This window comes from Misgurnus anguillicaudatus, chromosome 23 (assembly GCF_027580225.2).
Source record: "Misgurnus anguillicaudatus chromosome 23, ASM2758022v2, whole genome shotgun sequence".
NCBI lineage: Eukaryota > Metazoa > Chordata > Actinopteri > Cypriniformes > Cobitidae > Misgurnus > Misgurnus anguillicaudatus.
Window position 1 is genome coordinate 38692589 of NC_073359.2, and position 17183 is coordinate 38709771.

At 35.7% G+C, this 17183-nt stretch overlaps 2 protein-coding genes across 6 annotated transcripts in view; one reads left to right on the top strand and one right to left on the bottom strand.

Annotated features, from left to right (window-relative positions):
• The window catches only part of intu (inturned planar cell polarity protein), a 54881-nt gene extending 43866 nt beyond the window's left edge, over positions 1-11015 (top strand). For all 4 annotated transcript variants that reach the window (XM_055195034.2, XM_055195029.2, XM_055195037.2 and 1 more), the window contains 4 exons: positions 2733-2827; positions 2981-3170; positions 5732-5871; positions 9939-11015. In XM_055195034.2, coding sequence (XP_055051009.1) covers positions 2733-2827; positions 2981-3170; positions 5732-5871; positions 9939-10050 — 537 coding nt within the window. In that variant the 3' untranslated portion in view covers positions 10051-11015. The remainder of the gene's footprint in view (positions 1-2732; positions 2828-2980; positions 3171-5731; positions 5872-9938) is intronic.
• Positions 10675-17137, bottom strand: ino80b (INO80 complex subunit B). 2 transcript variants are annotated; one of them, XM_055195040.2, is made up of 5 exons: positions 16762-17137; positions 16130-16334; positions 13472-13617; positions 12954-13126; positions 10675-11552 (listed from the first exon to the last, which is right to left on the bottom strand). In XM_055195040.2, the coding sequence occupies exons 1-5, from the start codon at positions 16802-16804 to the stop codon at positions 11088-11090; spliced, it is 1032 nt and encodes a 343-aa protein (XP_055051015.2). In that variant the 5' UTR covers positions 16805-17137; the 3' UTR covers positions 10675-11087. The 2 variants fall into 2 exon arrangements, with proteins under 2 accessions (XP_055051015.2, XP_055051019.2); XM_055195044.2 differs by having other exon boundaries at positions 16145-16334; positions 16762-17129.
• Positions 17138-17183: the final 46 nt, after the last annotated feature.

The window sequence follows — 17183 nt, forward strand, 5'->3', positions numbered from 1 at the left end:
ATGGCAACGGCAGGCTCTGCCAACTATTGGCTTCAAAAAAGCTCTTCACAAACCTATGGGGGTTAGACACTACATCCATTTTTTTACAGACAATGGTTTTGCCCTTCTCTCGCTTCTTTACATCTCTTATTGTTGTCATTTTTATGGTCTGTCATTGCTATTTTTTTGGTATTTTCATGGTTTATGTTACATTTATGTTAACTCTTTCCCCGCCAATGATTTTTAAAAAAAATTGCCAGCCACCAACAGCATTTTTCATGATTTTCACAAAAGTTTAATCCCTTCCAGAAAATGTTCTTCTTTTAATATATAAACAAATAATATCTCAAATGAAAGAACAGACCCTCTCCTTTCAAACAAAAAAAAACGTTTAATCCTACCTTCATCAGTTCTGTTTTTATCACCTCTCAAATATGGGTAGGTTTCGTCAAAAACACCCAATTCTGAGCAAAAAGCTGAGATAATAAATTTTTTTGAAAGACTTTTGATAGAGATCAGATGCAGAGCAATTTTTAAAACATACACAGAGTTCTTTCTCTTTCACGTGAGGCATTACTTCCAGGTTGTATAAGTTGCGGAAGTGCTCCACTTGGTGGATAAAAGCGGTATTGCGGAAAGCCGGAAATTCTAGTCATAGGCAGGGAAGCGCTTTCTTTTAATTGACAAGTTATCTCGTCAATGGCGGGGAAAGAGTTAACGGAAGCTACCTACTGTGTGTGTGCATTTATAACTCTCATCTTCTGTTTGATGTAATTTTGCAATCTACTGATAGAAGACTTGTTTTCCATGTTTAACTCACTATAGCGTTAATAGAACAGGTTTTGGTTGCAACCTTTTGGCGTCACATATTGCTATGTTAACGGAGTCAAAGTCAAAAGATTCAAAGTTTAATGTTATTATGACATTTGTATTGTTTTTAATTTCACATTCATATAGCCAATGGCAGTGTTAATCTATTAAGCCATACATGTGTTTAGAGTCGGGATATTAAAGAGAGAGACGCGCACATCCAAACACTAGCAGGTGCCGGAATCCAAAAAATACAACTAAATAAGACAAAAATGAAATCCGCACACTGAACTAACAAAAAATATTGATTTATTAAATCGAAGTAACGTTACTTCGATTTAATAAATCAATATTTTTTGTGAGTTCAGTGTGCGGATTTCATTTTTGTCTTATTTAGAGTCGGGATACCCTTTAAATTTCTTTTTTTTTCATTATCAAAATAAGAAATACTAATTATAATATAAATCATAATAAGGAAAGAAAAAACCTGTATCTCACATGGAATTATAGGTTTTAATTTGGGCTTAATTGTCATCATAAAACTGTCACAGATCAAGTTTATTTAGTTTGGTCCTAAAAATAGGCTTCATTTTTTTGTTAGTTGTTTTGGAATAAAATGCCTATATGTAAAAATTTCCACTAAAACTAGCAAGAGAAATCTCTCAAACATTATTTAAAAGTTTTAATTTTGCCACATCAACAACGTCAATATATATTATGTATATATCATCACCACTTCATTTTTTGCTGCATATGAATTATAACTGGGTGGTCTGTTATTAAGCATGTGCTCTAAATGCTTTCCAAACCACATCTTGTAAATCAGGAGGCTGGTCTCCACCTTTTATTTTTGTTTAACTTCGCGAGTCTGTGCAAGCTTATTTTATCCATTGTTCTGAAAATATCTTGATAAGCTCTTACATGTACAAATACGAAACGTTGTGCAGCATGTTTACTGGCAACACAAGCAGCGGTACAGAAATCATATTAGTGCACATTAATTTTAACCTATAATTTCTCCCGCTTGCATTTAAAGGAAAGCAGGTCGCCCATAGACCCTGAAAGTTATCGGGACAGAAGCAGTTGAAAGTGTACAGAAGAGATGGATTAAAACACTTGGTGTGAATAAACATCTGTCTCTCGTCCACTTGTGACAAAAATGCATTTTAATTCCAGGTGGAAATGTGCTTTTAGATTCATGGTCAATTCAGTAGACAGTAGCTGCTTTATTAGATTAAGGCCACCTGAAAATTTTGGAGCACACAAAAGCTAGTTATAAAACGTTTCAGTCGGGCAAAGTTCAACTCAAGATATGTTACAAGAAAATAGACCAATGCCACCCCTTTCTTTCTGTGATGTTTTTTGTAGCTTTGTTATTGATTAAATTGTTGGGGGTTTCGCATTTTTTAAGTCGAGTCAGAGTCTTGGACATACAGTGGTTTCATTTTAGTAAAGCTTATTAGAAATAAGAGGTTAAGACAGAATACTTAAGGCGTGCTTACACTATCCAAACCAAACTGCGCATTTGACCCCCAAAACCTGGTTCGTTTTACTAGTGTGATCCCTCTGTACCGTGTCCGGGCACGGTTTGGTTAATGGCGCCCTAGCCGGCTTGCAGAGGTGGTACATACAAATGTCTTCCAAGATAGCAGTAGACTCCGGGCAATCCACATTGGATCTGCTCCAAAGTCGACAGCTCTGGTGTGGATCTGCCCCAGAGTCTATTGCTATCTAGGTCATGATGACCAAATATTGGATAATTGGAGATTTTATTAATATGGCAGGTAGTTTGTGAACTGGACCTTTGAAGGGACCTTTTTTAAAAATGTAACTATACTATTCCTTGATTGTGAATTGAAATGTCCTTACAATATTTAGTTCATTCCAAAAAGATCCTATCCTTACTTGCTGTTCTTTCCTTTTGGTACCTGTATTATTGTCAGATCCCAAGGTTAAAGCACCCTAATCCCTTTTATCTGGGCTCTTTGAAGAAAAGTCTGACAGACAGGGAAACAGAGGAGATACACAATGTTCTCAAGTGAGTGACACATCTCCACTAGCAGTGGCCGAGATAACAATAGCAATAATGTTCATTTATATTTGGAAATGACATAATTCTGTGGATTTTCCTAGAAAATCAGCATAAAAAGCAAATAATAACTTCACATTTTTTATATGTGTGTGTTGATAGACTAACAACAGGTGCTGAGAACACACTATTCCATTATGTCCTGATGGAGACTGTGCAGGGCATTTTCATCGCACCCACACACAGAGAAGTACAACAGCTCAGTGGATCCATCCACCCTCAACTCATCCAGAACTTCTATCACTGCTGTCTTTCCATACGGAATGTCTTCCAACAGAGCCTTCCGACACGGGTAACAACTCACAGTAATTCCAAAAAATGATTATTTGTGACCCTGCCTGTAAACACTTGGCTAAAGTCATTTTTTGTGGTTTTCTATCTTTCTATGTAATATTGTCTGAGTAATATCAATGATTGAAATCAATATTTGATGCTCTTAATCTCATAATTAGATTATGAGATGTTAGCCTGCATTCTGGATTAATATAAATTATTTGTTTTGTTTAATTTATATCTGTTTTTTATTAATTAATGTGCTAGTGTTTTGTTATTTAGTAAAAGGGCCCCTATTACATTTCTAAAAAGAACGTTATTTTGTGTATTTGGTTTAATGCAATATGTTCACGGGGGTTTATGGTTAAAAAAAACATTATTTTACACATAACGTACATTATTGTTGCTCCATCTTCACCAGTGTTGATTTTTAAAAGATCATCGCTCTAAAAAGTGTGGTGTGCTCCAATTGGCCAGCTATCCAGTGCGTTGTGATAATATCGTCTTTACTTCCTTGCCAATATGAGCCCGAATCTGATCTAGAAAATGCAGATTACCAAGATGATCAATCAACTTTGAGCAGAAAATAACAGATTGGTAAGGTAAGGATACTGAAACATAAAACTGTGTCTGCATTTGTGATCGTAGAAACGACAAACAACATGCGCTACTCTACACTGCTCAAAACTCACGTTTGAATCATGGTTGAATTAGGGATGCTCAGATCGATCAACCGTAGATCGGTATCGGCCGATCATCACATAAAATGACTCGATCGTTTCTAGCTGGTCTCATTACTTTTGTCATCAAAGGGCTCCTGAATGCGGATGCAATTTCAGACCATTTTACCCAGTGTGAGCATTACAACTTGCTGCTCACCCGCTGTGCGACTTGCAAATTTGGATTTCGGTTTCCCACTCTGCCTTACAGAGATATGTGTATTTTCTATGAGGGCGCGCTCCAGTCCTAACATGCAGTGTGACGTGTCTTCACATCCCCATCAAACAGCTCATACACTGTAAAAAAAAAAAAAACTATAGAAATTGTAGCTGGGTTGCCGATTACTTACCGTAGATTTAAATTTATGTTATTTACTGGCAAAATTTTGTTTACATTTTAAAGTCTTTGTCTTTACAGAGTAAAACTAAAAAAAAACAGCATCAAGCAAAACATTCTGGGAAACAAAATATGAAGCAAAAAACAGAAAAAGGTTGACGATGATTTCTGGTTCCCAGAATGCTTTGCATGAGGCCATTATTGTATAGTTTTATTCTGTAAAGATAAAGACTTGTTGATATTTCAAATTTACTTTGAACAAACTCTTGCCAGTAAATAACATAGGTTTGGATCTGCGGTGAATTACCGGCAACCGAGCAGCAAGAACATTGTAATTGCTACGGAATTTTTTTTACAGTGTACAACATGTATATTTATTGCGGACATTTCATCTCCATGTTTATTATTTGCATGCGTTTTAAAGTTTTGACAGTTTAAACTTTCATTTTACTTGCTCAACTCACAGTGTACACTACATTATCAGGCATTATCATGAAAATGTACCTTTTTAGCCAGTGAAAGTTAGGGAAAAGTTAGGGAATTTGGCTTATTGGCCTAGTTATAATGTGAACGGCCCTTAAAGGCGCTCTAAGTGAATCTGTGTGACATCCCTTCCTGTTGACGTTCGAAGTGTTGTCAAACAAAACGGAGCGTACCTAACCCCTCCCCTCCCTTCCATGCTTTCTGAACGCGCCCAACCCCCACTCCCAAATCCTTCTTGTTGTTTATTGGCTGGAACACTTTGTTATGTTTCGTGGTGGTAGGTTTGACCACTCTGTTTTTGTTGCAGTTTGCGAAGCCTGGGCTGTCTGCAGAGACCGCGTTTTTTTACAGTGTGTTCAGAGGACCGGCAGCTAGCAGATAGTGAGGAGATGTTTGCTGTATACAACAAAAACTGTTTTATGGCCTAAAACACGTGAATTCGCTTAGAGCACCTTTAAGTAAGATATTAGATTACACAAATTATTAGATTGCAAAAGTTTTTATTACAAGAAATAACCAATATTGGTGCGTGAGTGAACAGCATAAAATAAAATTATAGTTATGATGTGGACGCTAATATAGTTAACGTTATAGTTATCATTATAATGTGAATGGCCCTTTAGAGTGGGAACCCTGTTAACGTTACATATCAGCTTGAAGAATCAGTATTTGGCATTGGTATCGGACAAGAAATCGGTATCGGCTGCAAAAATCCTTATCGGACATCCCTAGTTTGAATAGTCAGTAGCAAGTTCTTTAAATATGAAAACATAGACTACTTACAGGCTATGAGTCAGAAGCGGGTGGAATTATGATAAAGTGCATCGAGACCATGTCAACTGGCTGCGTAAATAAACTGTTGCCTACAATCATTGCGTTCATTGTAGTCCAACAAAAGTGATTTCAGGTGGATACGATAACTCGCATCATCGTTAACATGTACTAACACCCAATTAGACAACAAAAGAAATAGGGTCTCTTTAAGTAACTACTGCAGATCATCTTTGTGTTCAAAAAGTTGTGTAAATGTGTATGTTGCAGGATCGGAGAGCGTCGGAGCGACCACAGAGTACTCGAGGTTTGGGTCCAGTCAAAGAACACGGCATTCTTTTTCAATGCAAACCTGAAAACTGGACGGATCAGAAGAAACCGGCCCCTACAATGACATACTGGGTTATAGGGTACACAATCTACAGCTTTTAAAGAACTACTACTAATCATGACATGTCAGTGTTAGGCAGCGATATTTAAACTTATAAACATATTTAGTATTTAGCTTATGAAAATGTGAACCAGTGACTTGGCATTATGTGTAAATGACTGGATTTCGCATTACGTCACAATTGTGATGCCACCGCGCCAGCATTGGTATACCCAAACATTCTATTATAGTCATTATCAGATTTCAGTGATAAAACATCACTTTATCAGTCTCCGCTTTTAAATTTGAACTCTCCCTGTACATTATTACAATGCAAATGTCCTAAGCATGTACATAGTTATTTATTTAAAGTTTTAAACAGTAAGTAACTTTACAATTATCTTCATTACAGTAGCGAACATATTATATCAGCTAGCAGACAGACCCCAGCACATGTGTTAATGGCAAACGTGGCCATTCTAAAATCCAAATAAATAATTAAGTTTTAAATACTGCATGTGCATGCAGTAATTTGCTGGTTTTGCAATTATGTTATGTTTTACAATATTGTTTTTGTTCGTACAGGAAAAGCATTAACAATGTTTTAAACCAACTAACATTTGATTCACCAATATAGAAACAACACCCAATTTCGATGCCACTATGCTTATAAAAAATATAGAATATAAGTCTTCTTTACTTTACAACTTCTTCAGAAAAATAACGCTGACTGTGCATGCTCTTAATGTCAAAAAACTTTATTTATACCTGTGTCATTACAGGATGCAGCAGACACACTCACCTTAACGTTTTCTATAAATTCCTTATTCTGCCCGATTAAAACATAAACATTGCGAATAACATCATAAGTAATAATTAATTTACGTACACATTTTTAAAATTAATTTGTGACAAGAGTATGCAGCAAAACGTTGACCTCTAGTGGCTGTTGTTGGTAAAATCACTAAAAGCGTAACACAAACCTAATTTTGTGATAATTTTAGTGATAAAGTATACTTTTTACATTATTTTTATTTATTACAATATATGTAATAAAACATTTAATAAAATATAATAAAAACAATAATGCTATAAAAAATTAATTTTATATTTTCACCTCCAGACACTCTATAAAACAAGACACGATTAGGCTTCTAGACCCAAAGAAATGCCAGTTATATTAATTTGAAGGTGTATATCACCTTTTCACCCCACCACTCAAAAAGGCGTATTTAGTTAAGGGGTTAATCTTGTGTGACTGATACGCTGTAAACCGTGTGAATTTAGATCTTAATTTTGAATGTAAGTCAGTGATGCCCTCTGCCGGTTGGGAATACCAAGATGGCCGCTCAAACTCTTCTGGTGGCTTCACTTCTCACTGTTATGTTATTTATGTCCTTTTGGTTTAATTAAATGTACATTTTAAAAACAATTTTTCAAAACACATTTGCAGATTACTTGCATACATTCTCTTTTTAAGGTCCAAGTCTTAAATTTCTGCTTTCATTTCATTTTGAAAGAACATTAGGGGGATAATTGCATAAATGTCAATGTGGTGTAACCGGTTTGTTTCATTTGGTGTAACGTGTGTGTGTGTGTGTGTGTGTGTGTGTGTGTGTGTGTGTGTGTGTGTGTGTGTGTGTGTGTGTGTGTGTGTATGTATGTATGTATATATATATATATATATATATATATATATATATATATATATATTAGGGCTGTCAATAGATTAAAAAAATTAATCTAGATTAATCGCATGATTTCATGAGTTAACTGCGATTAATCGCAAATTAATCGCACATTTTTATCCATTCTAAATTTACCCTAATTTAACACTTTTCAGGTTTTTAATATTCTAATCATATATACATATATAGATGCTTTATGCAAATGTATGTTAACAACAGCCTGTTTACATTTTAACAGAATCACCAGCCATTGTTTTGTATATTAATTTTCCTTTCAGAAGATTTTTCTTTCTCCATTTTTGTTTGCTGCTGCATCATTTGTGACCTGTGCTGGCAAGTTGAGTCGGAATTAGCAAATTTTAAAAAAATAGTTGTTCATATTTTGACATTCTCTATTAAAACATAGAACAATGCATGATTTGTTGAAATATAACAAAATATGACAGAACTACACGTGTTTGAAGTTGAAAGAGTCAAATTACCACAAAAATGTCCACATCCATACATTATATTACCACATCAATACCTTCAAATCACTGGTAAAACTAATAGATTTAGCACACACAAAGCAAAAACATCATCAATGTATGTTCAAATTTTTTTCCTTTTGTTTGATTGACATTGAGACAGACTGCTTAAAATCTAAGTGATCTAATATAATGTTACACATCAGGTATTTTTACCTAACAGTTAACCAAACATTTACTTAAAACATAACAGATTTTAGAGCCTACCTGCGTGAATTCTCATCAAAACAGATATTTGTAAAACTGTAATTTTGTGTAGATGTCTATATATCCGGGTCGCGCACTCGCGCGTCTGTGTGCACGCGCTTCAGATATCAGTCAGTCAGCGTGAGGGGATCGCTTTTGAGTCTTGTCGCTCTTAATAACTCTTTAACATTAATCAGGTACCGAACTTTATCTCTCTTAATGAATATTTTAACATCAAGCAAGTCCTGCAGTCTATTTTCTAAGTCATGCATAAAAGCGAAACCAAAATGAATTGAGACGCATTTTTGTATTAGATTAAGCATTAGAGGACGGTAACGTTACACCTCTCAGACGTATAAATAACGATCATATCAGATGTCCAACGAGCATTTAGAGCATTGGATTTGGTAGACGATTTGCTTAATGTTCTTATTTCTATGAAAACCTTTTACTCATTTAGAAAGAGTCACATTTGTCTGCGTCTCTGTTCATTCAACTATGGGCTGGACCAAGGGTCAAACAGAAATTGCGCGTTGCGTTAATCTCCGTTAATAAAATTAGTGGCGTTAAAATGAATTTGCGTTAACGCGTTATTAACGCGTTAATTTTGACAGCCCTAATATATATATATTTATAAAACGGTTAGTTCCAATCCTTGATTCTGATTGGTCAAAAGGTGTGCTTTATTCACAATAAAACACTGCTATGACCGCTTCACCCAACGGTTCTATTTAATATCACTGCGCCCTTAGCAACACCCTTAGCAACACATAAACATATAATGAGACAAAGTCTGAGAGCAGTTTGTTGTTTTTATTTGAGCTTCCATGTTGTTGTTTGGATTCAGGGACTATTTTTTCTAGCGGAAGGAATGCTTTTATTGATTTAACTTCATGAAAGTTGCACTAATATATTTTTTACTTTAATATTGTGTGGTAACCGTTTTATAAAAGCAATAAGGTACTCGAGGCAAGTGCTGTATCGTGAATAAGTAACGGCTGAAGGGGTTGCAGGCACTCCGCTTCGCGTCGTGCCTAACAACGCCCTTCAGCCGTTACTTATTCACGATACAGCACAGCCTCTCGTACCTTATTGCTTAAATATATATATATATAATAATAATCTAGTGTAATATCATTTTTTTACATACATTTTTACATCATTTGTCAAAGATTATTTAGAAAACAGAGCTGTTTTCAGCATATGTCTGGACAAATTGTATTTGTCACATTTTATACATTTTTTTCATTTATAATTTTTTATGATTACGGTTATATGCCATCTAGGTGGATAAAATATTTCTAATATAATATATTTCCTTCTTTGGTGCAATTAGTGGTTACACCTTTTGACATTTTCAGGTCCATTCAGTCTAACTTTGATAAAAAATTAAAAATTTTATTGCATAAAATCAACAGAAATACACTATGTGCATTGAAAAATCCCTGATGCATGATTTTTAAACTTTATATTTATATATATACTTTTTATATATATTTGAATTTCTCAGCAAGCGTTAATCCCATAACTGGTTAAAATTACAAATGACCTAGTTCAGTCATGAAACTCAGTAGGCTGATAGCTCCTGGCCTTATCATCCACCAGCCAATAAGCTTGCACAAAATCATAAGTAAGCATTTTTGGCTTTGTTGTAAGATGCCAAGAATATTTTTCTCATAACCTTTTTTTTGTTGATTGTGTTCCAGACGGATGCTTCTAGAACCCGTGCCTCAGGAGTTCTATGTATGCTTCCATGATTCTGTCGCAGAGGTTCCAGTGGAGATGGCATTCAGATTGTCTTTTGGCTTGGCTGTGTAATGTTCCAGAATCAGTTCCGCTGGACATCCATAACAATACCTTGCATGCTAGGTCTGGTCTACAAAATGTTGTTTAAAGCTTTATGGGAAATGACTATCCATGCAGGAATTACATTGGGATATAATCAACTCGTTTTCTTACAATAGAAGCTGGACATAGTCACCGTTTAAGATGGAATGTGACTACCGATTGGTCCTCCATGGCACACAATCTGTACTCAGTAAAATGTGGTCCATGCATATCAGCAGGAATTGAATCAGATAAATTTAATGGATGCTCTTATTATTCACAGCCAATAAAAGCACCTGAAAGTGGTTTTTAAAAAAACTCAACTTTAATACCTCATGCTGGATGGCACAATATGCTTAGAAACGCACTAGCCATGGAATTTCCGCTAGAGTTCTGTTTTTGTCATATGAACCCTCCTTGCTGGATCAAGTGCAACAATGTTTTCTTGACAAATGCTATGCAGAATTAATGACCACAGCCTTATGAGTTCTGCTTCCGATAGCCTTAACTTTTATCAGTTTTATTTAACGTGTGGAACTTTACATTTATACTTTGTAATACATGAATTATTCAACAAACAAATGCATATCATTTGTCAAATAAATGCAAAGAAGATTCACTCGAGTGTTCTTTATTTCAGTCTTTTTACAAAAATAAAATTTGCTCATGCCTTTAGCTCACATACAATATGCTGTCATACAGTCAGACCTAATACATCAAATGAAATTTAAAGTAACATTTATGCAATGTTGATTTTGCTAATAATTTACACAGAAATCATTTGTAAAACCATTCTCTCAATCTTCTGAATTTAACTTTTTTCTGTTTATGCTTACAAATAAAGCCCACTGTGGCTTAATATTCACAAAATATAAATACAACTTCACCATGATTTGACACTGATCCATTTAAACTCATCTCCTTGTATTAAACATAATTACATCAACCAGAAATAGGATTCCTGCATAATAAAAAAAACAAAAAACATCACAGACGCTACAAAAACACTAAGCTGTAGGTATTAAGTTTTAGGCAACACCCTCCACCAATAGAAGGTTTCTCTTGTAACACTCCAGACTACACAGTGGAGTCCCAGTCTTCGAGCAGGAATATTTCTTCAGATTGGAACATCCAGACACTCCACAGTTTACAGGCATAGGAGGGGGTGCTTGTGGTGGTGCAGGGGTGGGTGGAGGTACACCGACAGGGTAAGAAATGGCTACACCCTGAGAAGAACTGCTATAGCGTACCATAGGCAGCTGGGCCAGTTTTGATTTGCGTTCTCTCATACTCTTGATTTTGGCTTTGCTTGTCTTGGTGAGCCTCTCGATGGTCTGATTTTTGTTCTCCTCTGCTTTCTTGGCTGCCTGAAGACGGCGCTTACGGGCGCGCTCTTCACGCTTCTGCATCATCTCTGCTGTGAGCTCCTTTTCCTTGTAACCCATGGGGAGCTCTAGTAAGGGCTGAATTTGCTGCTTGTGTAGGAGCGCTTTCTGTTGAGAGGAAGAAATACTTTTAAAGGTGACACAAAATCTGACTTTTTCCCTGTTTAAGTGTTACAATTGGGTCCCCAGTGCTTCTATCAACCTTGAAAATGTGAAAGATCAACCCAGTAACTTAGTTTTGATAAACCATTCTCTGCAAGCATGTGAAAAAAGGTAATTGAAATTTGGCTCCCCTTGTGATGTCAGAAGGGGATAATACCACCCCTTAATCTGCACCATCCAATCACTGCACTGCCATTTAGTGCAGAGATCAGCTTATTTGCATTTAAAAGGATACACCCAAAAACGGCACACTTTTGCTCACACCTACAAAGTGGCAATTTGAACATGCTATAATAAATTATCTATATGGTATTTAGAGCTAGAACTTCACATATGTACTCTGGGGACACCAAAGACTTATTTGACATCTTAAAGTCTTGTGAAATGTCCCTTTTAACAAACTACTAGTGAATGGGAATAAGCTAACTTATACTCTTTGTAAATTGAATGACCAAAACTTGTAAAACAACAAGTCATATCCCTGGTTTCACAGACAAGGCTTAAGGTTAGTCCTAGACAAGACACATGATTGACCGAAAATAACTTGCACTGACAGATCTTAAAATATACCAGTGGCATTGATTTGTCTCAAGATGCACACCAGTCACGCCTTTCTAAGGCATGTTATAAAAGATGCTTAAACAACTTCATTTAACTAATTTAGCCAAGCCTTGTCTGTGAAACCAGGCCATAATGTGCTAAATAAAAGTGATTTTAAGTGATTTATTATTATTTAAAAAATGTTTAAAGTGATTTTACCACTGCAGAGTACAGCTTGGTACATCTCACTTTTGGGGGGTTTACTATACTGTGTTCAAAGCAAGCTGTACAAATACCAAAATGAGACGTGTAAACACTGCAGATCAGTGATTGGTCAGAGAGAGAATCTTCACCGCTAGAACTGCTCAATGAAAGATTAGCTTACCCTTGTGTGCCATTGACACTTTGTTGTAGGACTTTGTGTATTTTTTGCAGTGAAAAACATCCACATGCCAAGAATCAAGAACACCTTTTTATCGATATGATCCTGTGTTGTGTGTTTGTGCTGCATTTACGATTATGACACACAAGTAGAGGCGGCGCAACTTTAACAATAAGTCTATAATCCCACCAACTTAAAGCAGTACTGCAGTGGAAAGCAAACTGGGCCAAAGTAAAGCAAATCAAGCTGCGTCATGCCGTGCAGAGTCTAGTTGTACCACACAAAAAACACCATTGCTTTCTAATTTTATAACATGTTTTCCTAGGTATGTTTGCCCCTTAAATGTACTGGTTTAAAACTTAAGATCTCATCACTGATCTTATGTGTTTATATTATTAACCTAGTAATGTTTTTTTTCAACCGACCTGTCTGGCTGTGAGCAAAGACTCATCAATCTCTTTCTTCAACTCTCCATTATCATCCAGCTCTCCTTTCTCCAGAGCATCCAGCCACCTCTCCTCCTCATCCATGGGGACTCCCAAAAGCGAGTCTGTGTCCATGTCTGGCAGTGGTGACGGGTCCAGGTTACTGTCTTCATCTGGGGATTAGAAAACAAAACAGAAAAACGTTGAGAACATCATGTTCTGTACACTAAATAAATGAATCTGTGTCCACAAAAAGAATTTATCAAAAAATCTATATGGTAAACTACGTATGCATATTCAAATATTTTTGGGGAACATGTCTTCAAATACTTGTTGGGCCATTGGATATACCCTCAACATAAGTGCCACTGTATACTTCTAAGACAATCATCCATAAGGTACAAGCCTGCATTAATTTATCAAATGAAAATTAATGACAGAGGTTAATTCACAATATTTATCTAAAGTCTTAGGTTCTGCATATGCAAAATTCCTTGATGCATTTTCCAATCACTCACCCAGCCAGGCTCTGTATTGTTCAATGGGAACACCCTCTGATGGCAAGTCATCATCAGAGTCCTCATCATCCTCATCATCATCACTGTCTACATTTAGAGGTGACACCACACGTAGAGAGTCTGGGATCACTGTAAATGTGGGCACACTTAAAGAAGAGAGAGAGAGAGAGAAAAATCTTACTATTCATTTAGCCGTTCATTTTAATAGGGATGGGTGCTATTAAACTCTTAAAAAAGGACCATAAAGGAAGTCTATATAACAGTGGGCTACATACAAAGTTTTATGAACAAGCATTGCATAAAGTACTGTTTGAACGTCATCCCTAATGATCTAAGCCTCGGCCGCCGCTTTCAGACGTTATTTGCATTAATTTAAATGTCACTGATGCTTAACTGGTTCTTGAGTCATAACTGAACATTAATCGTTAACTTATAAGATTTAATATTAAATTGTTGTTAAGTAAAAAATACAGTTGACGGTTGTCTGTGACTCGGTAAAAACAAAGCCAACATTTTATTTAATTTGAACGTGCAAACAGCAGCAATAGATCAACAGCAGAAGGAAATAGGCGATCAGCAAAGGTCTGTCCGGACGCACCCTAGACGTAGTCATACATTCTTACCTTCGGTGTAACCAAACATGATTCGTCAAGGTTGAAAATACGAATATGTGAAAGAAATAAGAAAGCTAAAGCTTCTGTGCAACTTTTTAGTAGTGAATAGCAGTGGCCATTATATCAGCCAATTTTTTTTTTATTAATATTTTTAATCAGTCAAATAAATTTCGGTTTATTAAATATGTTGTTCGTAATAAAAAAACACTCCACAGTTTGACAGACAGTATAATGAACAATCATTATTTACTTTTTAATGTGAAGTTACATTGTGTTACACACGTCAACACTCAATCGAGCAGCAAAGTATTAAGGCTAATGTATACTTCAGTTTTTACACATACACGAGGGTCTGCATACAGTGCGCTTGCCGCTTGGCGGAATTTTGTTGCGTGAACAAATGTTTGTTTAGTATTACCAATTTTATGTGTGTCTCTTATTTTACTATAATATCATTTGTTATATTGGCCTTATTGCTTTCTCAATATTGGCATTTACCATTTCACTAGTTAAATGTAATCAAATATGAAATATAGCATATTTGAAATGCTTTTCAAGGGGAGTGCTCTGACCTCAGAGTATTAGACTCTCTCCTTGACTGGGTTACATGTACCAGCAGATGCAGTGAGGTGATGTGGTGGAGAAGGGATGCTGCAAAAAACTGTCCCAGGTAAGAGCTGAACGACAGCTATTAACTGGCTGGATTTACACTGCAAATCTTTAAGCCCATTGCCCAATTCCGATTTGTTGCCTGATTTTTTTGGTGACCCACTACTTTTATGCGATAGCGACTTGTATCCGATATCAGCATTTACACTTAACACTTGGCAAAACAATTTGAGGTAGAAATACTGACCCAAAACAGCTTAAACCACAGAGATAGTAAAATGTCCTGATATGCAACAATGGACACAGACAAAATTGTAACAAAATCATAAAACTTTAACATTACTACACTAAGTGTAGCCGTCGTCCTCCATTGCGCTGCTAATAAGAGTCATGTGATCACAGGTGGTGTCCACCTGAGTTGACGTAATTTGCCAGTGTCGCATTTTCAATGGCGCATGACACATCTTAACATGGGAATATCTGGTCTATCTGTTTACATTGGGATACATGCATTCGCATCTGCATTCATATCCGACTTATGTCCACATATAAATGAGGCCTGAAACCAATTGGTGATCATCGGACCCTATGCACTTTTTTCCTGCCTTCGTAGATCATAGCCGTGTAACGAGGGGAAAATCACTTAAGTCACTTAAAACATGTAGGGCTGCAACTAACGGTTATTTTCATAATCGATTAATCAGCGATTTTTTTTCCCGAATAATTGACTAATCGGATGAAAACTTAAATATTACTCCATTAGATTTTTCACTTATTATAGCTAAATAAGGAAGGTACTAAAGTATACTTTTAAAAGTGCAAAAGCCACACACTACTAGAGAGATTTACTAATATAATTTTTTGATTTTGATATTTTAATCCTTAAATAAAAAAGGGTTGTGCAGCTTTTAAATAGTAAAACATCTTTAAATGTCAAAACATAAACAAACAAAACGAACTAAGACTTCAGGGATGTGCTGGTGAGGAAATTTTGCCAAAATTAAAAAATAATTTGAATCTTCAACTTTAGACCTCGATGACAATTAACATTATTCGCTATTAACAAAAAATAAGCCATTAGGATATGAAAGGGATATACATGCATTGTAACAGTAATAAAAACATTGATTTTCAAATTTCACTATCGATTTTATCGATTGGTTGTTGCAGCCCTAAATACTATCAAGCTCTAAAAAGTAGTGGTCGACTGATATGTTTTTTTATTAAAATTTATTTAACTAAGTTTGGGAGGAGCATGGTCATGTAATCCAACCAATCAGCGCAGAGGTATCTATGACCGCATTTACATTGCATGTCTGTCGTTGCTTTTACTGAAACTGTATAAAAAACCAATAACATACCAGACTCTACAAACCTCAATAATTTCCAAAAAAAGGTAATTTATAATTTACTGCTAAACAAGCACAGCACAAACCTAAAAAGCACAGACCTCTTGGTGCCTAGAGTTTGTCCTCCTAGTTTGATTTTGAGTTTAAGTTGAGGGGGTTTGAGCACCATGCCGGAGTCTGACTCCAAAGCCTCAGATGAGAAACTATGTCCATCATCCCGGTGATGCTTCTTTTTGTGTTTCTTGTGCTTTTTGTGTTTCTTCTTGTGAATATTATAATCATCCACATTTCCTGAAAATGAAAAACACATGGTTTTCTTTTAGTTGATTAGAAAAACACATAATAATGAAGACAAATTTCCAGCTGATCTAAGCACTAACACACAGGACCACTCTGTTCTCATTTCTTTTCCCCCCTTGTTAAAAATGCTATTTTTAAAAACGTTAGAAAATTATAGGCTATCGTTACATTCAAAAATATGACCTTTTTAACATGGCAGAAAAAGAACTGGCTATACTGACAAGTAAAAAGCACGTTAATAAGACATAGGCTACAAATTTATTAACAAAACACGTAGTAGACTTTCTTGGATTTATACATATTAAATAATTATAAAAGTTTTGATTAATTTTTTTAAAGATAGGTTGAAAGCAAGATTCACTAACGTTAGTCCTAAATCCTCTCGCAATAACACAGTACAAGACTTAAAAACACTTACCGGCGAGAAACCTGGGATGTATCATGTCTTTCCTTTTCCCCATGGACACGTGAACTATGCTGGCCTCAATACATAACCAAACTAATCATATCCAATAAATATTTCACGCAATATATTTCACAACATGCCTGAACTTAGCTAGGAGAAACGTGCTAAATGATTCGCAAAACGTTTTAAACTAATGCGGTGTCCGAGGTTAAATGCGTTAAAGAATAAAAATACACAATTTTAAAACAATGTATCTATTATGAGATGATACATCGACTAATACACATCTTTTTAGTCAATATCTGTAACATTGCTTTTAGCCGTGTTGCATGTCTACAGTGTTCTTCTTCTTCTTCTTCTTCTAGGGTTTTATGGCGGTTGGCAAACCAACTTAAAAGGTGCATTCCCGCCACCTACTGGAAAGGAGTGTGAAG